General features: G+C 37.9%; 1 protein-coding gene across 2 annotated transcripts in view; it reads left to right on the top strand.

Moving 5' to 3' along the window:
• The window catches only part of vcl (vinculin), a 117629-nt gene that overhangs the window by 33706 nt on the left and 57340 nt on the right, over positions 1 to 26583 (top strand). For both annotated transcript variants that reach the window (XM_003223117.4, XM_003223116.4), the window contains exons 2-6: positions 3005 to 3075; positions 10148 to 10298; positions 11432 to 11540; positions 15549 to 15671; positions 17827 to 17987. In XM_003223117.4, the coding sequence (XP_003223165.2) occupies positions 3005 to 3075; positions 10148 to 10298; positions 11432 to 11540; positions 15549 to 15671; positions 17827 to 17987 (615 nt within the window). The remainder of the gene's footprint in view (positions 1 to 3004; positions 3076 to 10147; positions 10299 to 11431; positions 11541 to 15548; positions 15672 to 17826; positions 17988 to 26583) is intronic.

Raw genomic sequence — 26583 nt, 5'->3', positions numbered from 1 at the left:
TTGAGAGCCCTTCCACACAGCCATATAACCCAGAATATCAAGGCAGATAATTCACAACATCTGCTTTGAAATGGGTTATCTGAGTCTACACCACCATATAACTCAGTTCAAAGCAGATAATGTAGGATTTTATACAGTTGTGTGGAAGGAGCCTGAGTCTTTATATAACATTTAATTGGCTCACACTACTACTTGCAGCAAGGTTAATTAAAATATGATAAATAATGGTGTGTGTCTGTACAATCCCTCAATTGTATAAGGTTTTTCTTCCATCTCCTACCTTGATTATACCGGGTAACATACAGTCATGCTGAAGCAGAAAATGTGCTTGAACTTAGTGGCAAATATAACAACCATTAGTCAGATACCTAGAAATGACCCTACAGCCAAACATCTAATAAACATGGATCTCATTTTAAAGTATCTTGACTGGGTTTAGTTACTTTTATAGTTAATGTTGTTTGGCCTCCTACATAGTAGAAGAGGGGTATTCCATGGTTTTGGGTGTTAGCTTGCGCTGTGCCTCATGGTCTGTGGTGGATAGATGGGAAGAGAGTCCTATTGCTGACAGCAGCTGTCAATTCTCACCTTAAAAAAGGAATAAAAAATAATGTTTAATATTTGGGAAGAGTTGCGTTCAGAAAAATATTTTAAGTAGTAATTAGAATAGTAGCTGCTTGTGATGGCTTTGGGTCTTTAAATAATCATTTATTAAAGGTTACACTCCAAGCTTTGAAATAGTTGACTAAGTGGTGTCTTTGTATCAAACACTAGTTAATTCAATGTGATCTTGTACATAATGATTATAGCCTAACCATATCTGTGTAGGAAGCATTATATTTTATGACTGGCTGTATGGTGAAAAACGGAATACAGGATAATGCTAGCAAAATCTGCAAAATCTGCAGGCAATTTTTTTTTTAGATAAATGTACTAAAAAGAGAATGAAAGGAACCATAATAATTTTGACTGCATAATTTAACGACTGCATAATTTTACGTAATATTTTATTTCACAGTCCGGTAATTCCCTGTGGTATAAATACCCTAAAGGCTCCAGATGATCTCTGATTGTGAAAGCAAAATAGAGTAAGCTCTTGTTAGTGGGAGACCACCAATGAAAACCAGCCATTGCAGGCTGCATTTCAGAGGAAGGAACTGTCACAACCATCTTTGAGTATTCATTGCCTAAGAAAACGTTTGAAATTCACAGTAAATCAACATGTGACTTGAAGGCACCTACACACATACGCAACTTGTCCAAAGGTTTCAACTATAAATACCACACCAAGGGGACAAACCTCCGTACTCCTTTAGCTGAGAATACAAGATGGCAAAAGTGTTATGTGGAGTTGAGCAACTTAGGGCCCTGTTAGGTTCTCTTCTTCCAGTTGTGCTGTGGGTAAGTCTTCCCCAGAAGAAGCACCAAGACACACGCTGGGTAGATTCCAACAGGTTTTTATTGTACAGAATACCATAATCTTCTCTGTAGCCCATTTATACACATACCAGAGGGTAATTGACTGGCCTGTTTTATGGCTGGCATCTGTTCTTTATCAGCGCTTGGTCTGTGTCCGGAGATGTCAAAGATCGAAGATCATGACAGGCCCTATATCCCAGGATCTGATCCCAGATTTTCTGTTTATCCCAGATTATCTGGCAACGCGGACTCATATAATCCAGTTTAAAGCAGAAAACCTGGGAACAGATCTTGGGATATAAGACCTGTCAGGAAGAGGCCCCACACGTCTGTACTAAGCTGTCATGGATATCTCTCTGAGAGATATATCTGTATTTATACCTAACTGGCATTCTTTTCCATTTGATTGTGTTGTGGCATAATGATGTGTATATAACAGAATTGTCAGGAGCCCTTCCAGAAATAACAAACCCATCAGCTGAACAGATGGCAGCTTAACAGATGTAGATAGATCACTAATGTGATCACTGATGGAAACCTTTTTTTTTTTTTTAAGAAACCGCTCTGGTTTGTAAGCATTCAGGCAATGGATTCTTTATCTCTTGGCAGGTTATTTGTATGTCAAGGTGAAAAGAGTAAATCTGAGAAGGTAATCATCTCATGCTGTTGTACTCTCCCTATGTATTTTCTTGCTCCCTGCTGTTGTGATTGTCACAGTGGCAGAAATACTAAAATATTTATTGAGAATTAGAACATTAGAGGTGGAAACCGGTAACAAAACAGTGCAGTGTTTCCAGGACCGCTGAACAAACATAAGCTTTCCTTTCTGGGGCCATTTCATACTACACCATTATAGTGCTATGGTGGTAATCTGTCAGAGTATTTTGCAGTGCAGCAGTAGTTAGATGGAATCAGTGGAACGCAGAACGAAGTGACACCCAGAGACGTTAGTAAAACTAAATACAAAGTTTTACTGTACAAGACAAACAGACTTGCAGACGAACACAGGATTTGACTCAACTCAGAACAGAACTGATGTAATCAGTAATGTACACACACTTGTGTCTGGACACTCCCCAGTTCCAGCCACACATCAAGGTCATCGCAGCTTCTTAGTAATTAAGTCTTTACAGACTAGTACACTCTGGATGATGCAATCAGTATGCAATTGTTAATGTGGGATTTGTGTATTGGTAGTGTTTAAATGAAATTTGTGTATTGCATACTGGTATTGGGACTGGTATTTTGGTTAGAGGAAGGAACTACAGATCTCTGACTGAGAATTATAAATGCTTTTTCTGGAACTGCAATCACCAGGATTTCATAGATTGAAACCAAAGCACAACTGTAAGCAGTGACCACAAACTGGACTAGTTCTTGACACAATGGGAAAAAAGCATGCTTGCCCTTCATATCATATAGCTTAAGAAGCACTTTCATGGGGGGCATAGTTTCTTGTCCTTGTCACACTTTCTTGAAACCTTCCTTTGATGTGGCAGTGTCAAAATGGCTAAGTAACTTTTACGAATTTTATGTTGATGAAGGCAGGAATGCAAAATTGAAACTCTCTCCTTTTTTCATTCAGGTTGGGAAAGAAACAGTTCAGACAACAGAAGATCAGATCTTGAAGAGAGATATGCCACCCGCATTCATCAAGTAAGTAAAGGGTCATGTGGCCCAAGAGCCTGGGTAAGATGAGATAGAGCCAGCCAGCCACAGCTCATGGGATGCATTGAGGTGGGGCTGCAGGGAAAAGGATATAACGTAGTGTTTGGCCTGTTAATTGGAAAATTCGGAAGTAGAGATACGACCAGGTAAATGTAACAGAAAGGACTGGGGCAGATAGGAATGAATTGAATGGATAGGGCCAGTTAGAAAAAGAGGACTCAATAAGATCTGGCTAGACTTTTGGTCTGAAAGAAGCTAAATGTTTGCCAAGAATTCAGGAAATTCATTGTTTAACTGATCTGTTACATAACACTATGTAGCATGATTTTTGTTCTTTGGTTATAAATATCACTTCCTAGTTAGTTCTATCATAAAACAAGGAAAAAAATTATTAAACTACAAAAACTTTGTTTTTGCGGGACTTCCTGCAGTGCATTTTGCTGTAGTTTTTCAATGACTATCTCATTAAGTCTCAACCAATTCAACATGGTTTGTGGCAGCCACAAAAATGAAGTTTCTGGAGTGTAGCAACTACTTACAAAGTAAGTCCCGCACAATTAAACATTTTCAAACCAGGAACAGTTTTTTTTTCAAATTTTGTTACATGGTATAATACTACATTTTCAATTATTTTATTTTCTACATCTCTGTTGGGATGTTTTGAATGAGTAATTAACAAGGAGGACTGGTCACACTTTACTACAGTGAAGGAGCCTCCGGTGGCCTAGGGGATAAAAGCCTTTTGACTTGAAGGTTGGGTTGCTGACCTGAAAGCTACCAGGTTCGAATCCCACCCGGATGAGCTCCCTCTATCAGCTCCAGCTCCATGCGGGGACATGAGAGAAGCCTCCCACAAGGATGGTAAAAACATCAAAACATCCGGGTGTCCCCTGGGCAACGTCCTTGCAGATGGCCAATTCTCTCACTCCAGAAGCAACTCAGGTTGCTCCTGACACGAAAAAAAAACCCAAAAAAACCCTACAGTGAACCTCACCATCAACACTTCCAACTTGCTAGGATTTTTTTCTTATATGAGCAGTTGGTTTGTGTAGGGAAGCATTTAAGTGTTTGACCCGTCACTGCAGTTTGAAATGATACAGGAGACCTACATTGAAATGTTTAATACCAACTTATTTAAGGAGAAAACATCCATTGTCATATTATCATTTTTGCTAGATTTATACTAAACTTTATGATGTTGTCATGGCTTTCTAGTATCTCGTCTTTTCAGTCTGGAGTCAAATAATCTTTTTCTCTTGTTGAGACAATCCTTGAAAATTCAAAAAGTCTAGATGGGAGTGTCACTTGCAGCATTTTCATGCTCCCAGTCTCTCTCAGCCCTTGCCTTGGCTGATTCCACTTCAACACTTGAAAGCTAATTGACTGGCATTTGTAATTAACTTCATGCATCAATTTTGAACACATAACGATTTCACTCACTGAGGTCTTGAAAGCATAGTGATTGCTTTTGTTATTATTAAAGCACTTTCCTTGACAATGTCAAATGCCACCTCCTTATTGAAAAGGTCAGCAGTGCACACGCTCTCTGTTAGTAATGTGTACTGACTCCAGAGGAGGACTGAGGGGTGGGGCTGCTCCAGATCTAGGACTGCAGTATTGTGACTCACCAAAAGTGCTGTATTTGCCAGGAAGCAAGATTAGAGGAATTAACTATGTGAAATTCTGTTTGCACCATATATAGTTAAGCAAGTTGCTTAGTGGTCATATATATATATTCTCAAGATTAGATTGCACTATGATTATTCTGAAGTTTTCCTTTAAGGCACAGGAAGCTTTGCTTCTCTCTTGGGAGTCATAGTAGGAAATGAGATGGTAACGCTCACAGGGAGTTTAATTTTTCTGCACAGACTGGTATGCAGCCAGGGCTCTTGGTTTCACTTAATTATGGTTAAGTAGCTGGAATCCAGCAGCAGGATGAATGTTTTCTCTGCCTACACCTTCTCCTTTCTGCTGCAGAAAGTCTCCCTCCTACCTCCTTGACCCGTAATTGAGTGTTTCATCCATTCTGCTTTTAATCATGTCCACAGCTTGGAAGTTAGAGATCACAAGTAATGCAACTGCCTGTATGTGTCATGGGGAAACTGTTACATGTCAAAAGGCAAGACAGCAAGTTGGAATAAAGTTACTTTATTGCTGTGATGACTTCTAGTGTCTTTTAAGAGTTACTAATAAAGGCATTGATGGATTCATTCTTACAATAGTGTTAGCTATTATGATATTTTATTAATCCTAAAAATAAGGTAATAAACAACAATAATAATATACTTTATTTAATAATATACTTTATTTATACTCCATTTATCTCCCAGAGGAGACTCAGAGCGGATTACAGGTACATATACAGTAGAGTCTTGCTTATCCAACATAAATGGGCTGTCAGAACGTTGGATAAGCGAAAATGTTGGATAATAAGGGGAGATTAAGGAAAAGCCTATTAAACGTCAAATTATGTTATGATTTTACAAATTAAGCACCAAAACATCATGTTATACAACAAATCTACAGAAAAAGCAGTTCAACTCATGGTAACGTTATGTAGTAATTACTGTATTTACAAATTTAGCACCAAACCATCGCAATGTATTGAAAACATTGACTACAGAAACATTGATTACTAAAAAGATTGACTACAAATAAAGATAGAATTGCATAAAATGAACTTATGGTAACAACATTGTTGGAAGTTAAATCTGTAAAAGGTTCAGTCCTTGCTGCCTAGAGAAACAGCTGTGGATCTGGGCAGGAGGCAGACTGCGTTGGATAATCTAGAAAGTTGGATAAGCAAAGGTTGGATAAGTAAGACTCTATTCTATATGTCAAACATTCAATGCCATTATACAATTGACCAAGACAGACAATACATAAACAGAGGCAGGCTTCCCTCTTTCATTTCCGGCATCTGGAGGCTGTGCTCAACTCGTCCATGGGGAGGTGCTGTTTTTCCATTCTTCCACGCCGAGAAGTCTGTCAATCAAACCTCTGACATGTTTTTCAGGGGTGCCTTTTTGCTCCCCGCTAAAGCAATACCTATCTATTCACATTGCTGTTTTCGAACTGCTAGATAGGCAGAAGTTAGGCTGACGGCGGGAGCTTATCCCACCTGCGACTTGAACTGTTAGCCTTCCGGTTGGCAAGATCTTCTGTAGCTGGTGGTTAACCCACTGTGCTAGCCATTGTATTGAACAATGAAACAGCTTACTTTTCAGACTTTATACAAATACAGTAGAGTCTCACTTATCCAAAATAAACGGGCTGGCAGAATGTTGGATAAGCTAAAATGTTGGATAATAAAGAGGGATTAAAGAAAAGTCTATTAAATGTCAAATTATGTTATGATTTTACACATTAAGCACCAAAAATATCATGTTTTACAACAAATCAACAGAAAAAGCAGTCCAATATGTGATAACATTATGTAGTAATTATTACTGTATTCATGAATTTAGCACCAAAACTTCACAATATATTGAAAACATTGACTACAAAAACATTGACTACTAACAAATAGACTACAAATAAAGATAGAATTGCATAAAATGAACTTACGGTAGCAACATTGTCAGAAATAAAATCCATAAAAAGTTAAATCCTTGCTGCCTAGAGAAACAGCTGTGGATCGAGGCAGGATGTAAACTGCGTTGGATAATCCAGAACTCTGGATAAATGAATGTTGGATAAGTGAGACTCTACTGTACCCCAAGACTATTTAGGTTTTTACATCTAGCCTACTTGTGTCATTGTCATAGTTCTTATTAGGGCAAGGAATCTCTCTGGATTGTTGGGGGATCACTCATGGTACAAAAAGCTGTCTGCACATAGTAAACTAATATATCAGGGGAAAGGAAGGGCTTTGATGTCATATCCTATAGGGAGCTCATCTATGTATTTGTGTTAAATGACCATTCAAGCTGAAGTGCTCTAGTCCAGAATTAGGCCACAGGTTGCCTGAGTTACAACTTCACTCGATCATGTGTAGTTTAATAGCTGGTGGGTTTCTTAAGTTTCAGTAATCATATCTTGTAAGAAGATTGTAACAATTGTGACAATTGTAAAATCACACTGGCAGAGTCAACAAACTCAGTATTAAGTCAGGATCTACATGGAATAAATAGGTGAGGGACATGATGTGTAATAGGCAAAAGAATGGCAAATTTGTTTGCACTTGCAAAATGGCTTTTTGTATTTGGATATGCGATTAATGATTTTTAAAAAAAAATCTGGAGACGCCATTAATATTTTCTAATACATGCAGCTCTAGTTGCATTTACAGGACGCTTCTCTGGTCTCTAAAACCAGCCAAGTGAATTATATTTAATCTTTTGCTAAATTTGGCTTGTAAATATGATGTTATGCTCTCATCTGTGTTCCAGCTTAGTTTGCACGTCTCACAGTCTGCTGTCTGTAGCAGTCATCTGTCCAAAATATCATTTTATGTATTGTACACAAAACATTTGTGAGCATGTTGGCCTTGGTTCCACCAAAACACTGCCCTTTTGTTTCTTAAACTTTTTTCAAATGGGAGAATTATGTTGCAGCTATGAATCCCTGACCTACCAAAGAGCTCAGATTAGTGTTGCAAAAATTAGATTACTGAGTTCGTAGTGAGAACATGTTGTCCGATTTCTGACTTGACACTTTAGGAAAGTGACTGTGAATAAAAGGAACACTTAGATCATGAATGGTATTTAAATAAATTCAGAGACAGGATTAGTCATATAAGGTAGTGGGTTAAAGCAGAAATTGCTGGCTTGTAGGCTTGGATCAGGTTGACCAAAAGTGATTTGTAATATTCAATTGTCCATTTCATGTAATCCCCCAAAAACAGAATGGGGAGAGGGAAATGAAAAGCTGGGCAAAACGGAACAAGAGAGTTGGATTTATTGGTTACTGGAGAGGATGGAGTTAAGTCTGCTTTATACCTGAGGCACTGGTCTGTTGTGAGGCTCCTGAAGAAGATTGTCTTTTCTCCCTCCCCAGCAATGGAAGAGTTCCTTAGGCTTCTCCTCCAGAGAGGGCCCTGCTGTGAACTCGCTTTCCCAGCAGCACTTGCATGGGACGGGCATTGAAAAGTCTCTGAGTTTCTATTGGAGCATGATGGGGGTTGAAGTTGCACTCTCTCTCTCTGTTTCTCAGCCAATAAAAGGTCTGGTTGTGTCCAGGCCGAGAATGGACACAACCGGCAACTACAATTCCCAGAACCCACCCTCTCTTGCAGTTTGTCTTATTTTAAGAAATGTTATGTTAAAAACTTTAAATAATTCTAAAAGGTCCAGTAGATTGGTGAATTATTCTGAAGCTGAGATAGATTTCATGCAGATAGGCCGTAAAATGACTGAGGATTGAGCTTTTAAAGCTTCCCATTTTAGTCAATAGGCCAAATGAAAACGACAACACTCCTCCCAATTTGAGTAATTTCCCGGTAAACAGAATGAGGGGTCAGCCGACAATGGAGCCCAAAACAGCATGCTTTTTGACCGAATTGCACAAGCCTATTGGTTTGTTCTAACTGATAGTCAAGTGACGCAGCGCCCAAACACAAGTCAAAGAACATGAAAGGCACTGCAGACTAATTCAACCAGAGAAATCAGCCATAGCAGAGCACTTGATGAACCAACCTGGACACAGTATATTATTTGAGAACACAGAAATGCTTGACCACTCCAACAACTATCATGTCAGACTACACAGAGAAGCCATTGAAATTCACAAACATGTGGACAACTTCAACCAAAAGGAGGAAACAATGAAAATGAACAAAATCTGGCTACCAGTATCAAAAAAACCTCAAAAATCAGAACAGTAAATAAGAAGCAACACTCTGAGACATGGGAAGTTAACAAAGAATGCCCCCAGGCAGAAAGTAGCTAGTAGATGTAGCCATTCAATGCAAATTAGGGTGATTAACTGGAACATTTACGCTGGCCTCCACTGACAAGAGTTTTTCCCTCACCCTGGACTTCCCACAGATATATATAAACATTCCTTGCTTAGTTTTTCCATACCTCACAACCTCTGAGGATGCCTGCCATAGATGTGGGTGAAACATCAGGAGAGAATACTTCTGGAACATGGCCATACAGCCCGAAAGACATACAACAACCCTGTGACCTAATAAGTACCATCCATCATACGTTTTCACTAATTAGAACACACACACACGCACTAAATGTGTATGACAAATTGTTTAATCCATAATGACAACACACCTTTCTAGTAAAAAAAAACTTGTCATTTTCAGGAAAGCACAATTAGATGAATCTAGGGTTTTGGGATAGTGGCTTTAGGAGCAGGTGGGCAAAATCTGGCCCATGGATCAAACTCTGACTACGATACATAAATATAGATATGAATATAAATATAGATATGCTGTAGATATCTTTACTTTTAATCTTGACAACACAGAATATTTTCCACTGTGCTGTTAATTTTTCTTCCCCAAAGTTAGTTTAAAACATACAATGGATCTGAATGGTGATTGCTCTGTTTTTATCTGCCTGCCTTCACTTGCATTTTGAATAAGAAGAGCCAGCTGCTTGACCTTTTCCCAGTTCAACTCAGTATTCTGAATATTCTGTTTTGCAGAAATTGGGGAGATGAGACCTAGAATGATCTTTTTGTATATTTTTTACAGATAGTACTTTAGAAAAGCAGAGACATGGTGAGTTTAGCAGAGATACACTAAATATCTTTCCCTGCCACTTACCTGGGATTGATCCCACTCTCTGAAACCAGCTTTTACATAAAAAGGGCTATTAGTTGACAGCTAATCATGGCTGCATGTATTATGAGATTTTCCCTAAAGTGTTGTATGTTTAAAGGTAGTTTATGCTTTAAATGAAGCTATATTATGTCTGTCCATTAAAAAAATAAATTGGCAGTTGAAAGAAAATGCCTGTGGGGTAGAAACACGGTAACCACATTGAGCAGGCTGTGCAGTGCATAGAAGACATTAAGATTCATAGTGTTTTAGGGTATATATCCTTTGTCTGTTATTGGTGAGAGAACTGAGTTTAATTTCTGTTTCATCATGATTTTTCAGAGTGGAAAATGCTTGCACAAAACTTGTCCAGGCAGCTCAGATGCTCCAAACGGATCCTTATTCAGTACCTGCTCGTGACTACCTTATTGATGGATCAAGAGGCATTCTCTCCGGGACATCGGACTTACTTCTAACATTTGATGAGGCCGAGGTGGGCTTTCTAGTTGTAAAATTACATCTATTTATTAGCAGTTCGTTTTTTGGAAATTCTTTAAATACAACTATCTGCCTTATAATGCTTTCTAAATATTGTAGAAACCACTGAATTAACATTTAGGATGTCACATCCGTATTGAAAAGCCATGTTCTGAAAAGCTTCCCTTTTCAGAAATTTAATACTTCATGAAATTCAGTAACATACATCAGTCTTAAAATGAAAAATAAATTGTTTATATATTCTATTATGGTTACTGCTGTATGACCATTTGATCTCCTATGGGAAATATTAATGAAAAGTATATTTATTCCTGTGGAATGAACACTAATACATTGTTCTGGGTTGAAGATAGATACTAATTATTCCTTGGCAGGCATACTCTCTTTATTTGTGAGAGACAGTGGCATTAAACCCAAGTTTATTGGCCATGTTATGAGAACCCTTGGCTCTTGATTTTTGTAATGATTACTGTGCAAGCAGTCTACTATTTCTTATTGGTATAATTCAAGATAATAACTCTTGATGTTATACAGTAGTTAATTAGCCTTCAGGAAAGCAATTTCTTGAACGCATTCAATATTTTATCGTCTTTGTGATCTCATACGATGCTCTCAAACTATCATACCAGATACAGGCAGGAATCCACAGAGAGTCGCCCATACAATTCTCTTGGGAGTTACAACTGTAACATTATCTGTCGTGGTGTAATCCATTTCACAGATTCATAGTGTGAAATAATGTCTTTGTACTCTACTGCTACATATGGTTATTTTAGGAAATGATTAATTAATTTACTGCTCAAATAGAGACCTTCTATTTGGGAGAGGATGATGGACAAGGAAATGCAGAACTTCTAATAATTTTGGAGTTTTTGTGTGTGCACACACTAACTGATTGTTCATCTCAGAGTGACAGAATAATAATTTCTATTGAGAAAAGACAGATGTATTGTAAAGGCACAGTGCAATGAATGTTAGTACAAACCACTTATATCTTTCAATGTTCCATCCTTACTGTAGCTGATGTATACTAATTCTGTTTTTATTACCAGTAGGCCCTTTAATTTAAACAATTTTGGCTTGTAATAAAAGAAAAGTCTAATTGTTAGATTTTATTTTAAATTTTAGGTTCGTAAAATAATCCGTGTTTGCAAAGGAATTCTGGAATACCTAACTGTGGCAGAAGTGGTGGAGACTATGGAGGACTTGGTGACATATACAAAGAACCTGGGACCAGGTTAGACATAGCCTAATATTCTTTGGTTTATTCCTGAGCTATTTTTTATACAGGACTTTTAAAATCTGGACGTTTCTCTCCGTGGTCCAACAGATGTTTTGCTTATAGGAAGTTTCATGTTCATACCAGGGCAGTATATCTGATCTGAGCCCTTCAAGCATCACTGCCAGTCAGTTCATGGTGCTGGATATGATAAATTGTGTTCTGATTCGGTACAAAGCAGCTTCATATGCTGTGTACTGCTTGTGAGAGTAAATAAAGGGAAGCCCATTGCTCTGAATTACAGTTGGAGGGAAGGGGCAAATAAAGAGTCTGTAACCGGTGGTATCTTCTTATTGTAATAATTACCAAGAGTTTTTGGTGATGTATGGAATGTGTAGCCTCTTTTAGGCTTCTTGAACAAATCTTTTGAGGCTTGTATAGTTTACTCCCTATTTTGTAAACTACACAGTGTTGACTAGTGGTAAGAAATTTTTATCATCATAATCATCATATCATCATCATCATCATTGTTTATATTTTGCCTTTTCCCCCATGGGGATTCAAGGTGGCTAACATCTATGGACACTAGACAAGTTTAAAAAGAGCAATACAAAAGTAAAAAAAAAAACAATGAAAAAGTAACAGTGTGGTAAAAACAGAATTAAAAGGCAGTTTTTACACTAAAATGGAATTTAGAATTCATATCCCCCCAATATAGTATCATAATTCTCCTGTATCATGTCTTGAACTTTCTAGATGAGCACATACTCTTATTTTTTAATATTTTGGTGAAGGAAGGAAGTAGCCACTATTTGAGTTGTTGACTAAATTTGGAGATTAAACCGTTATGTGTCTTTGGAGAGCATTTTTGTGATATAAACACTTACCCCATGTGTGTATAATTCTTTCTTAGTGTTCTGGACACACTAGAAGCCCTGAATTTTAAATTTTAAATAGTACCTGGATTAAATGAGTTGAAAACCCCCTGTTTCACCTCCCCATGCTGAGAGATTGCCTGTGAGAACTTCTCTTTCAGCCAGGATCAATTCCTTCAACTCTCTTCTGTAGCATACTTCATGTGATGTTTATTTGAGCAGTTCCACACACATTCCCTCGACATGGATGGGGTATGCAAATAAACATTTGTGCCTGTCACAATCACATCCAGGATGACCCAAAGAAATTGCTAAGAGGAATGCAATGAATGAAAGATTCCTCTACAGGAGAAGAATCAGGCTGGAAAGGAGAAATGCAGAGAAGAGACATTCCTTTGGTCATCTGCAGCTGACTTACCGTCATTCCCCACTGCCCATGTGACTTTGCTAAGATCACTCAATAGGTTTTCATGACTGAGGAGAGATTCAAACTTTAGTCTCCAGTGCCATAGACCACAGTTTAAACTACTACACTGGTTTGAGCACTGCCAAATACCTGCCCCCTATTTTGTTGTACTCAATTCTTTAGTGCCTCCATGGAACACAATTTTCTTTGACTGGTGATACTAGACTAGTGATTTCCTCTGTCTCCGTTATACTGCCAGTTTATTTGAATTGACCTTGTCTGGATGTAGCCTTTCTACAATCTTGAAATATTTTCTGTGGTGTCTTGATCATGTTTCAATCTGACATACTTTTGCATGTTGGTAATTGAAACGGGTTACTTGTATTTCTAGGGAGCTGCTATTGTAAAAAAACTGCTGAGTAAAAATGGTTATTCTGATTGGCAGCTGCTTCTCAAGTTCTCTGAGGAGGTAGTGGACTTCCCTACTCTTCCTAATTGGGATTCTTTCAACTAGAGATGAAAAGTCTTGGACTTGAAGCACACACAATTCAAAACACAAACTAGTACTGAACTGTGATCTTATGGATGGATAGTTGGAAATACCTGGAATCTGCTTAAGGTTCTGTGCAATTTGTAGACATTAGCTGTATGAAGCAGTTCATCTGATAGCTGAGAAAATTCTCCATTTGGGAATTTGTCTTTTATCCCTGATAAGAATCAATTCTATCTGAAATTATCCTTGGCATCTATCTTGCCTCAAGTCAACAACAAATGTAACATGACTTTTGTTCTTGGATTATAAATGTCAATTCCTAATTGGTTCTATCATAAAACACAGGAAAAGTTTATTAAACTGCAAAAACTTCGTTTTTGTGGGACATCTTACAGCACATTTTTCTATAGTTTTTCAATGAATGTATATCTCATAGAGTCTCAACCAGTTCAACATAGTTGTTGGCAGCTACAAAAACAAGGTTTCTGGAGTATAACAACTACTTACAAAGTAAGTAACGCACAATTAAACAGGCATAACACTTTCTAATCAGGAACATAATTTTTTTCAAATTTTGTTACATAGTGTTATTTATCTTCACACTTCAGGAGCACTAAATTTGGAAACCCCCTCCCACCTCTAAATCTGGATAACAGCAAATTTGAGTGGTTTTTAAAGTCAAGAATGCTTGCTAAATCATTGAATTTGGGAAGTATTCATGTGAATTGTGTTGTTTTATAGTGGGTTGTGCAATGTCAGTAGAGCAGCTCTGAATCTCTGAATTTCAAGGATCTCCCCTGAGCTTTAATCCAACTTACGTGTACTTAGAATATCAATTACACAGTATGGATATAAATATATCTGTGTGGAAGAGAGATGCCTAAAGCCCAGTTCATATGGAAAGCAGCCCTAGCATCATGACCTGGACAGATTTGCTGACTGGCTTATGGTTGGGCATAGAGGCCTTAATTCGTGTGACCCAGCATATGGGCAGTTATTTGAAATGGCCACAGCTTCAAGAGAGAATCTGAGAGCAGTCAAAAAATTTTCTGTGGCCATTTTCTGGGGTTGTCTCCTAGATAAACCAATGGATTTATTTATAGTCCAAGATAGCATCACATACATTAATTTTTTCTTCTCTAATTTCTCAACATGTGAGAAATTAGAATTGGTTTTCTGACACATTCAATGGGAGTGGCCACTACTTTATATATAAATACAGAATGAAGTAGTGTTTCTGGGAATGGGAGGCATTTTCATGTTTTGAATGTTTTGTCATATAGGGACACCATGGTTGTAGAGATGTTTCCTAGTGATGTTAACCATCTCTTTTATATGCTTGTTTCCTATCAAGGAGAAGATTTTTTGCTTAGCATTCCTCTAATTATATTCAAGTTAACTAGTAGTCTATGCAAAATATTGTTATCAGAGACAGATGTATTTTAAGGCTGTGTTTATTTACGATCTACAGTGGTACTAGAAGTCTTAACATTTTCATCTGTATAATGTGAACAACAACACTTGAAATGTATGTAGTTCTGCCAAGTCTTTAATATGTATCACTTAGATTGTAGTTTTAGTTTTGTTTTCAACTGTAGGGTAATCCAGCGTTACCATCTCTGCATTGCATATATATGTTGAGGCAGACGGAGAGAGAGAGAGACTTTAACTTGGCTAGAAGTATCCTATTAAGTTTTTAATCAGGGATTTCCAGATCTCGCAAAAGTATATCTCTGTGTGCTCATTCTGGGATACATGAATATGTAACGTGATGATAAACATGGGTTCTGGACCATACTGCTCTTTATAGGTTGCATAAAATGTGCGGTATACTGCTGGCACAATCTTATTGTATTTTCTGTTTCCATTAAATAGGTATCTCAACATAGTTTTAGTGTTTTAAATAGAGCTACTTTCTAGTTCAAAGTACAACATGGCATAATATTCACAGTGTTCAAATTTTCTAAGTCAAATTATATGTAAAATATTAAGTTATATTGTGTTCTAAAATAATAGCAAGTAATAGTAGCTTTGTGCTTTCAAAACACAGTATTTGAAACTATCATTTCGTTTCTAGTTTTAAATTGTCGTGTGATGTATAAACTGTACCAGTTGATGACAAACAAGTTGTGGTTTCAACTAGATAAGATAGATGACAAAATTGGAATTCAGCTTGAGGTTATAGGTTATATGTTGCTTCTTTCAGATAATGTAATATTGGCTTCATGGTTTACTGGACGTTCTCTACACAGGAATGACCAAGATGGCCAAAATGATTGATGAACGACAACAAGAGTTGACTCACCAGGAGCACAGGGTCATGTTGGTGAACTCTATGAACACGGTGAAAGAATTACTGCCAGTTCTTATTTCAGGTAACTTTCTGCAATAGGTGTGGTGAACTGCATTGCACTGTACATGTTCTTAAAAATATTGAACCATATGTGAATAAAGCTTAGGAGGTAGATGCTTATTGAAAACTTATCAGTAATAGAAAGTTCTTGTGTGTTTTGTTGACAACTACAGATGCTAAATGTGTGATTTTATTTGTGGCTGTCCTGGGAGAGAAAGTTATGCCTCCTAGGTCCTAACTTGAATAGCGTGCATATCTCCTATTTATGTTCTGTGAGCCGAAGGCACTGAGATGTGTGAATTATTGGGCTATTTATATTTTATTCTGTCTGTGATGCTTGCCTGTAACTAGGTGTTTTATTTAAGGATGAGATTTAATATGGTGGTCATGCCACAGGCTGACTACCTCAGCAAGGGTTACATGTAGCATAAGCGCAGAAACCCGCAGTCCAATTTCAAAAACTCTGCTGTTAGTTCAAAACTCAGGTAAGATCAAGTGGTTCTTCTCCTGCTCTTGTGTTGGGCAAGACAAGCAGAAAGAGATGGAGAAAGGTGTGGGACTGGTTGTGCTGTACTTGGAAAAGTTATTTTTCTGCACTGTAATTCAAAGAGCTTTTAAAGGAGCTTGAAGATCCTGGGCATTATTGTCCCCAGAGTAACTTTTCCAAGCATTGTGCCTTTCCAGCTTGTTATCCCACTTCTGGCTTCAACCCAACCAAATTCTAAAATACTGTTTCTTCCCCCTCTTCCTCATTTATCTCCTAGGAATCTGTCCCTCAGCAGAAAAATACTGGACATTCCAGTTTAAATGTACAGTCAGACCTCTGTATCCATAGATTCCGCACCTACATACTGGCCTTCAAATCTCCTTATGTTTGCTAAAATATATTCTACAAAATAAAATCTAGCAAAGAGGTGAAAATAAAACAAAGGTATAAGAAAGAAATGAAAACCAAAAGAAAAGTTTGTTGCATGCCTTCAAATTATTTCTGACTTATGGTGACCCTATCATGGGGGTTTCTTGGCAGAATGTGTTCAGAAGGTTTTTTCCTTTGCCTCCTTTTGAGGCCTGGAGAGTGTGATTTTCCCAAAGACTCCTTGGCTAGGCAGGGATTCAAACCCAAATTGCTACACCACATTGATTCTACAGATAGCAAACGACAATTGACTTAAGGTGCATCTACACTGACCACATAATGCAGGACGAAATTACCGGAAATGGAAGCGAATTGAATGTGCAACTGATCACACATCAAGTGTAGGAACTAGGTCAAGGTTTGGATGGTGCTTATGCACACCAAAGAGTTCAACTTCCGATATGCTTCCAGGATCCATGGTATTTGTGACTTTCTCGCCTTGGAGAATTTTGGGTTGTTGTTTTTTTTCAAAGCCCCTTGCTTCAATGCACCCATCTCTTAATCAGTTTCACCATGCAATGTGGTTTATGCATATATGTACTGATGTGTGTTAAGGGCCCTATTTTGGAGTATCTCATTATTTTCTTATCCTGGTTTAATGTGCATTCCTCTAATGCAGTGGTTCTCAGTCTGTGGGTCCCCAGATGTTTTGGCCTTCAACTCCCAGAAATCCTAACAGCCAGTAAACTGGCTGGGATTTCTGGGAGTTGTAGGCCAAAACACTTGGCGACCCACAGGTTGAGAACCACTGCTCGAATACGTATTCCTGCATGTGTTTGCACTATGCAGAATTACAGCACCATGTTTTCTTTATCTGAGCTACCTGTCCTTTCAAAAAAGGAATGTTTCCACTGATTGTATCAGAAAGCAAAATGTGGATTTGGCCGATTTCTTTCAAATGTGAATTCTACAGACAAGAGGCCACCATTGAAAGTGCCCTCTGCTCCTAATACAGGTCAGATGGCAGTGGCACCTGCAGAAAAGCATTCCTGAGCTCAAGTCATCTTCACTCCTTGCAGATAGGAGAAGAATCCTGCTCCTAGTATTTTGGACTATGGCCAGGATTAAAATCTGATTACCATAAAATTCCTGAGTCAGGACCAACTTGATTTTAGGCAAACCCAAGCAATTGCTGTGGGGTAGGGAGGGGGGATATTTGGAATTACCAATACTTTGAGATAGGAGTGAGCAACATCCAGGGTCCAGTTTTCTTCCATCACATAAAGGAGTGCTTCATATTTGGCTTTTCTGATGTTTGCAGCTATGAAGATTTTTGTAACTACTAAAAATTCCAAAAGCCAAGGAATAGAAGAGGCCTTGAAAAACCGCAATTTCACAGTAGAGAAGATGAGTACTGAAATAAATGAAATAATCCGTGTGTTACAGCTGACATCCTGGGATGAAGATGCTTGGGCCAGCAAGGTACATGTAATGCTAATGAAAATAACATTAATATTTTCCAGTCTAACTTGTCTTCATCGTAATACAATTTGTACTGGTAAGATTCACAAGTTGGTGCTAGCTAGATCTCTGTTTATTTTCACTCTTCAGGTGTATTTAGGAACTGCTTTATAAGTAGCACATTGGATGTACTGAGACTGTTTTAGTACTTCTGTGGGGAAAGGAAATGATTAATGGTCTTGAGTGCTACTTCCTATAGCCTTCCTTATTAAGAGCTTATTTATCTGCTCTTTTTTAGTGTTGAACTTAGTTTGTTCTGATGCCCAGGCCTGGGACATTACAGTTGGCCCTCCAAGTCCATGGGTTCTTTATTCGTGGATTCAGCCATCCATGGCTTGAAAATATTCAAAAAGAAAATTCAAAAAGCAAACTTTACAAGGGACATCATTTCACTATTACAACTTCCAGTGGATAACAAAGGTCCATTGCATTTAAACATGATATTTTACATCAGAGTTTGTAAAATATGTTTACCAATTCTAGAATTTCATGCAAAAGTATCAAAATTGAAATTAGATTAAAGCATCCTAATGTTACTTGTATGGTATGTATAGTATAGGAAAACTTATTTGCTCTTGCCCCTCTTCTTCAATACAGATCTGTAACGACAACATAAAATAATGATCATCATCGTCATAATAATAGGAAAAGAGAACCTCTTATTTTTAGAAATTATGTAAACTTTCTTGACAAACTAAAGTTTTCGAATCCTATCCTGTGTATTTATGCCCCTCACTCTTATTCTGCAATGATAGTTTACCACTTATCTTGACTTCTTCATGCATCTTTTGTTTTTCTGTTTTATTTTTGTTTGTATCCTTTTTCTCCCCTTTTTAGAAGGTAAGAACTTTTCTGCAGCCTGCAACATTTATCTTTTCTACTAAAACAGAAAAGCATGGCCATGGGATGTTGTGCTGTGTTCAGAATGTGTGCAGTGCATTTTTATGTGTGTCAGTTGTTACACTGAACTCACACCTAAAAGCAGGGTTATTAAAATGCACTTAAAGAACTGCCATCTTCCCAGTGAGGGATGAAGTTTTTTATGAGGTGGTGACAGCCACCAATGCTATTGCAGGGAATACTAATGTGCATTTGATGGTTATGAGTTTCTTGATGTCCAGGAGTAGATATTTTCTTTGCTTTCCTCCCCTCACAAAATAAATTTGGTAAATGCCTTAGGCATGCTTTGTCCACTGTTTGTCTTAACTTTAGCTTTGTGGAAGAAGTAAATGACCTATTTATAAACATTGGTTTTGCCCTAGAGCAGTGGTTCTCAACCTGTGGGTCTCCAGATATCTTGGAGTTGTATGGCAAAACACTTGTGGACTCACAGGTTGAGAACCACTGCCCTAGAGTGTAAGGTGAATTTTAATTTAAATAAGAAATTGCATTAAATTAATAAAATGATAGGACATGGTGAGCCAAAAGTCACAAAGGTGTCAGATATTTTAAAAACTTCTTGAAAAGGTTTTTTTGAAAAAGTTTTTACATGTAATGAAATATAGTTTTTGTTTTCTATGTATATTGTATATGGTACTATGGTACTGTAAATTAAAAACAAAACTTAAAGCAGTTATTAAATAATGGAACCCCTTTGTGACATTTGGCCCTGTACATAAAAAGTAATGCCTTGTTCTAAGAGTAGGTGAGTTGTTATAATTGCTTAGTGAGTACTGGGCGTTGTATGATTTCTAGGATGATTGACTAATGACAGATATGAAAAGACCCTTGCATTTAATGGTGGCAGCGTCGGGATTCGAAAAAGTGCCTAAATCCAGTAATTTGAAGCGTCGGGATCCGAAGAGAGTGCCTAAATCCAGGAATTTGAAGTATCAGGATCCGTGTAATAACTAAATCCAGTGGTTTAAGACAACAAGATTTATGTGGCAATTGGAACCAGTAACTTAAAAGTGAAGCCAAAGTTTTACCTCAGAAGACGAAGCAAAGATTTACCTCACAAAAAAAAAATGGCCCCACCTAAAACCAAGAAAACGGTTTCTGAGGTAGAATTAGAGGAGGAAAGGATGGAGGAACAGGAAGAAAGACAAGAACAAGAAACAACCTTTATAGAATTGAATTGAAGAAGTCTGAAATTCAGTTAGTGAAGTTCTCTAGCCGGTGAGCTAGGAAGAAGTTTGAAATTCAGTTAGTGAAGTTCTCTAGCCGGTGAGTTAGAAAGATGTCTGAAGTCAGTTAGGTTTAGGTTTCCAGTGAGATAGAGCTGAGGAAAAGGAATACTGTTGAAACAGTTTCAGTCAAGTGGTTGATGTTTAAGAATGAGAGATATAGTTATATTATGTACAAATGAAACTGAAGAAGTAAACCTTTGCAACAAGTTACGCTTTTTGGACTAGAGAAACCATAAATAAATAATTCTTTGTTTTTAATAAAGATAGTGTTTCTGAGTGGTGAATTGCTCTACTTAGAGTCAGCGGAAGATTTGTCTCACATATTTCCCCTCAGTGTCACATCATCTTGTACATGCACACATATAGACTCAAGTGTTTATAGCTGGCAGTGGCTGGGATCCTGAAAGAATGATTACCCCCTGTCATAGTGGGATTTGAGAGATCCCATATTAAAAAGGCGTGGCAAAGGTGTGGGATATTAAGAAAAAGATTCCCTTAGTCTAAATGTAAAAGGCTTTGGGCAGGGTGTCCCACATTTAATGGTGGCAGTGGTTGGAACCTTGAAAAAGAGGTTTTCCCCCTGCCTGTTTGAGAAGCCACTTTTGTGTCTTGTTTTTGAAGTGAGCCTTGCATTTATTTATTTAGTTACAGATATCTGTACAGATAAATCCAAACCCTGAGTCCCAGAAGCTTGTGTAAGGGTTTACATTGCATTTTTTAAAAATCCTCCCTATTATTTTTAAATTTCTGCTGCATGAGGTTTTTCTGTTCCTAAACTCTTGGTTTAGCCCACAAGTATAAATTGGAGCACTGCTTCAAATCAAAAGGTTTTTTAGATTGACAGTCCTGCATGGACAGAACAATTTTGAATGCGGATCCTTTTTCATACTCCGTACATCTCCTTATTAGGTTTATCAACTAGCTGTTAAAAGATAATATGGAAACAGATTTATTGCTGAGCTGTCAAAACTTTCTTCAACTTAAACTGTACTGTAAATATTTTCTGTACTGAAAGTGCCTTGACATAATATAGAAAGGTAACACAGGATAAGAATTTTGTCATTGTTGAGCATATCCTTGGAGTTTGCTTCTTAGAATCAGCATGTTGCCTAGTCAAGGAAACTTTTTGGAGTGCTTTCAAGGCACAGAAATGACACCCACACTCTCCATCTTTAAAAGTCAAGTTTCAGTCCAATGGCAGAGATTCAGGAGTTCAGTCTGGGACTTCCTTTGTCTGTTGCTGAATGACACACAGACACAGTTCTGCTTTTTCCATAAGGCAACAATGGGACTAGTTTTGCATGTGTCATTCATTGGATTGCCACTGACGTTTTTTGTGCAGTATTGTAATATTTAATCAACATTTTAATGTTCTGCTACTAAGCTTTGTTAGTGGCTGAGGACATAGAGCTCTCTCTATGTCTCTCATTTCTTTCTGTAAGAATCTACCCACACACATATTTTAGAAACCCATTTCTGCCTCCATAAGGGAGTGGATTGAATTGAGGGCTTGTGTCTGTCCTTTCTCTGTCCTGCTTTCTGTGTGTAGAAAGAAATGTCTGACTGGAGCACATACCTGGAAGTATTTGTACCCCAGATCTCCTTGTACTCACTATCCATTTGCCATCTTTCCATTTCTGGGTGGACAACACATTCAGGGAATCATGGAATCATAGAATCGTAGAATAATAGTGCTGGAAGAGACCAGGCACAGAATTGAAGATTTGAGTGTTTGAGTATTTTTTAAAATAATCCTTTAACAAGGCTATCAATGGCAGACAGCTATAGGGTTTTTCCCTTCCAATTGGATGGCTGCTACTTTTTGGCTTAGCCCAAAAAGGAAAAGAAGTTTCCTCTACAAAGAGGATGGTGAAAATAATCCAGAAGGCACTGAAAGAAATTTGACATCTTTGTGAAGCGTGTGGGATTTTTTTTTGCCTTTTGTGCTGTTTTTGAATGGCAGACCTCCACACCATGTTTCAAAATGCATATGAAGTAGGGTGTGCAAAATGGTAGAAATCAGTTCTGTTTTCACTTCATTTCGAATTTCGGGTGCACCCCCATTCTGTTTTCGGGAAGATTCGGAATTTGGAATTCTGTTTCAGTTTCAGGAAGAATTTTCCTGAAAACAGAATTGGGGGTGATGGTGGTGGTGGGGATGAGACAACAGTACCAGAAAATCAAAATGAAAAAATAACATAAACAGAATGGATTTCTGCCATTTCGCACACTCCTAATATGAAGCTCACTTGAATTGCACCCACGTGGAAGTGACTGAGGCGAGATGTGGAAGGCTGCTGAGAAAGAAAGCTGCTTCTGCTTCCTTTCACATTTCTTGGACCCTGGCCTGTAAACTACAGGTGTTACAATATGATCTTTTGCATGTGTTTTCTTTTTAATCATCTTCATTTAAGAATTTTAATATGTTTTTTAACATTATGCTTCTCAGCTAGAGATGTTTTGATGTATGTTTCCTTATGATAACTAGAATCACTAAAATGTTCTAGAGGAAGCAGGCTGTGAGTGCCATGGAAGTTGCCATCAAGCCGCACAGTATGCAGTGCCCATCACTATTCTTTCTAAATTAGAAGAGATATCATGTATGCATTTCCCACATTTGGTTGATGTAGCACAGCTACTCCTTCATAATTGGCTTTTTTGTGAAAGGAGGTTTTTTTGGAGGGGGGGGGGCTGATAACTTCTATAGAAAACTAGCTGTGCCCGGCCACGCGTTGCTGTGGCGAAGTATGGTGGTATGGGAAATAAAGTATTGAGGAATTGGTGGTAGTTAAGGTAAAGGGTAAAGGTTTTCTCCTGACATTAAGTCCAGTTGTGTCCGACTGCACACTGAAGTGGATTATATGGCAGTGTGGAGTCAAGATAATCCAGTTCAAAGCAGATAATATAAGATTATAAATGGGTTATATAGCTGTGTGGAAGGGCCTTGAGTCTACACTGCCATATAATCCAGTTCAAATCTGATAATCTGTATTTTATAGGCAGTGGGGAAGTGGCCTAAGTGAGGCCTAACTCTGCCTGTCCCCTGGGCTGAGTGGGTTGCTAGGAGACCAAGTGGGCGGAGCTTAGCCTTTTAACTGGCAGCAATTGGATAAAAAATATTATTCCTCTCCCTTTAATTAGGACTTCATTTTTCTTTTCTTTTTGTTGTATGAACGTAGAGGCATAGATAAGGGGTTGTGCTGCCAAGTTTAGTGTTTCTGGGATGTGTAGTTTTGTCCTAGGCTGAAATTTCATTACCCTTATATATATATAGATTACAATAGATATGTGTAAATTTTAAATTTCCTGTGTAGATGAGTATAAGTGGGCAAAGCCAAAACAGGCAGAGATATTTAAGATAGTTAAGACTACATTAGTTAAGATTTAAACCTCAATACTTGAAGAAAGTAGTGGCAACTTTTTCCTGCAGTCACTGCAAAAAGCAAAAGGCAGATTTTTTTTTAGAATTGATGTCATTTCAGCAGGCAGGTGTGAGTGGTAAAGACCTTGCATGTCTGAATATGTTCTCCCATGCCAGGTACTGCTGTCATATAAAAAACTAAATACATCAAGGAGAAGGCAAGCCCATAAAATGTTTTGTTTAATTTGCGAACATGTGTTCTCTCTTTTCTCCTTAGGTGTAGGTGCCTATATGTGGCTTTTGATGTAAAAGGGCTTTAAAATATGCAGTTCCCTATCAATGTATAGAAGTCCTGGGGCAGAATGATTTTGTGTTTTTTTTTCTGTTTGATTGTAATTCTCACCCCTGCACTGACAATCCCAGAATACAATGCTATTATGTTGTTATATTTGTATTAGTGTTATTAATGTTTTTGCATTAATATTAGTTGCCCTTTGACTTTAAAAATTAAGGCTGTTTAATATAGCTTATTTATAATTCTATGCTGTGTAGAATATTGCAAGTCTTTTCACTTGTGGTTTTCTGCTTTTAAACCTAAAGAATTTGCACTGGGGCTTCTTGCAGTGTTTAGCTCTTTGGTACCTCTAAGCACTGAAGCAATGTACATGGTGACTAAGTTTGCAGTTATGTCAGAAAATTGGCCTTGGTGTGTTCCTTCCAGCCTTGCCTTCTTTGGTAATAAAATGCAGATATGGCTTAGGCTCTGCAGGCTATATCACTTCATAGGTATTGGAGCCTGGTAGCAAGCAGTCTTTTTAACAGGGAGCATATTTTTGCACTAAGTAAGGGTTGAAATGCTAGAAACATTGGCTGTGTCTGCATTGGCTCTCAGACACCCGTCCTCCGCACCCTGCATGTCAAATACAAGCTTTTAATGGCCCTTCCAGACAGGCCCTATATCCTGGAATCTGATCCCAGGTTTTCTGTTTATTCCAGATTATCTGGCAGTGCAGACTCATATAATCCAATTTAAAGCAGAAAACCTGGGATGTAGGGCCTGTCTGGAAGGGCCCTTAGTCTCCTTGCTTCTCCCAAGATATAACCTGGGGACAATGTAAGCAAATCTCACGCTGTTCAGTATCAAATAGAGGTTCAGTGATGCTATGTGGCACCTTATGGTTGCGTTCACACTGGAGGAGGGAAAGTGCCAACAGGCTTAGGTAACAGATGGTTAATTTCTCTAAAATAACTTCCCTGTTACTTCTAATAGTAAATGTTTTGAGCAAGAATCAGCACATGTTTGTCTTTCAAGACTCTTTTGCTTTTATAATAGTCATTAAATATAGCTTTCTTTTGGTCGTGTACCAGAGCTTTCCAAACTTTTCATGTTGGTGTCACACTTTTTTTGATATGCATCATTTCATAACACAGTAATTTAGTTTTAGTAGCAAACCAAAGGTTAAACCAAGCCCTTATAAGAGATATGGAACTATACATAAATTGCAATAACGTAATGTATGGCTGAGCGAAGGAAGATAGATGCTTTTTAACTGTGGTGTTGGAGGAATATTCTGAGAGTGCATTGGACCGCAAGAAGATCCAACCAGTCCATCATCCAGGAAATAATGCCCAACTACTCACTGGAGGGAAGGATATTAGAGGCAAAGATGAAATACTTTGGCCACATAATGAGAAGACAGGAAAGCTTGGAAAAGATCATGATGCTGGGGAAAATGGAAGGAAAAAGGAAGAGGGGCCGACCAAGGACAAGATGGGTGGATGGTATCCTTGAAGTGACTGGCTTGACCTTGAAGGAACTGGGAGCGGCGATGGCCGACAGGAAGCTCTGGCGTGGACTGGTCCATGAGGTCATGAAGAGTCGGAAACGACTGAATGAATAAACAACAACAATGTTTGGGAACATACTATATCTCATGAAAATCTTTCATTTAAATTTTTTTTAAAAATATATGATTTGTAAGATAATAACATACAATTCCAAGAATGTAACGGTAATTTCTTAGAATACAGTAGACTCTCACTTATCCAACATCCAAACTTATCCAAACGGGCTGGCAGAATGTTGGATAAGTGAAAATGTTGGATAGTAAGGAGGGACTCAGGAAAAGCCTATTAAACATCATATTACATTATGATTTTACAAATTAAGCATAAAAACATCATGTTTTACAACAAATTGACAGAAAAAGCAGTTCAATACACGGTAACGTTATGTAGTAATACAGTAGAGTCTCACTTACCCAAGCTAAACGGGCCGGCAGAAGCTTGGATAAGTGAATATCTTGGATAATAAGGAGGGATTAAGGAAAAGCCTATTAAACATCAAATTAGGTTATGATTTTACAAATGAAGCACCAAAACATCATGTTATACAACAAATTTGACAGAAAAAGTAGTTCAATGTTATGTTGTAATTACTGTATTTACAAATTTATCACCAAAACTTCACAATGTATTGAAAAATTGACTACAAAAACACTAAGTACTAAAAGGCAGGCTGCGTTGGATAATACAGAACGTTGGATAAGTGAAGGTTGGACAAGTGAGACTCTACTGTAATACTTATGTAGCTTTATCTAGAATTGCTACATTTTGTTCCCAGCCGTGGAGAGAGGAGGCCTGAGGAGTATATGAATCCTTGACCCCCCAGTGTCAACTTCCAACATTTTTTGGCGGCATGCCTTGACATTTCAAGCAACACACTTAACGTGTCATGATACACAATTTGGAAAGTTCTGCCATGAATATTTTAATATTATACTGGTCCAGTAAACTACTTGTTGTGAAGCCCTATATATTAATACTTGGAGGTAAGATTATTGAGTTCAATGGCTTTTACTCCCAGGTAGATATGCATATGACTGCTGTCTTAATCACTAAGATTTTATATATTTCACATATTTATGGTACATGATGGTGGCGCAGTGTGTTAAAGCGCTGAGCTGCTGAACTTGCAGACTGAAAGGTCCCAGGTTCAAATCCCAGGAGCGTAATGAGCGCCCGCTGTTAACCCCAGCTTCTGCCAACCTAGCAATTCGAAAACATG

This window comes from Anolis carolinensis, chromosome 3 (genome assembly GCF_035594765.1).
Source record: "Anolis carolinensis isolate JA03-04 chromosome 3, rAnoCar3.1.pri, whole genome shotgun sequence".
Classification (NCBI taxonomy): Eukaryota; Metazoa; Chordata; class Lepidosauria; order Squamata; family Dactyloidae; genus Anolis; species Anolis carolinensis.
Note: the sequence above shows the minus strand (reverse complement) of the source record. Positions and strands in the feature narration are given on the sequence as shown.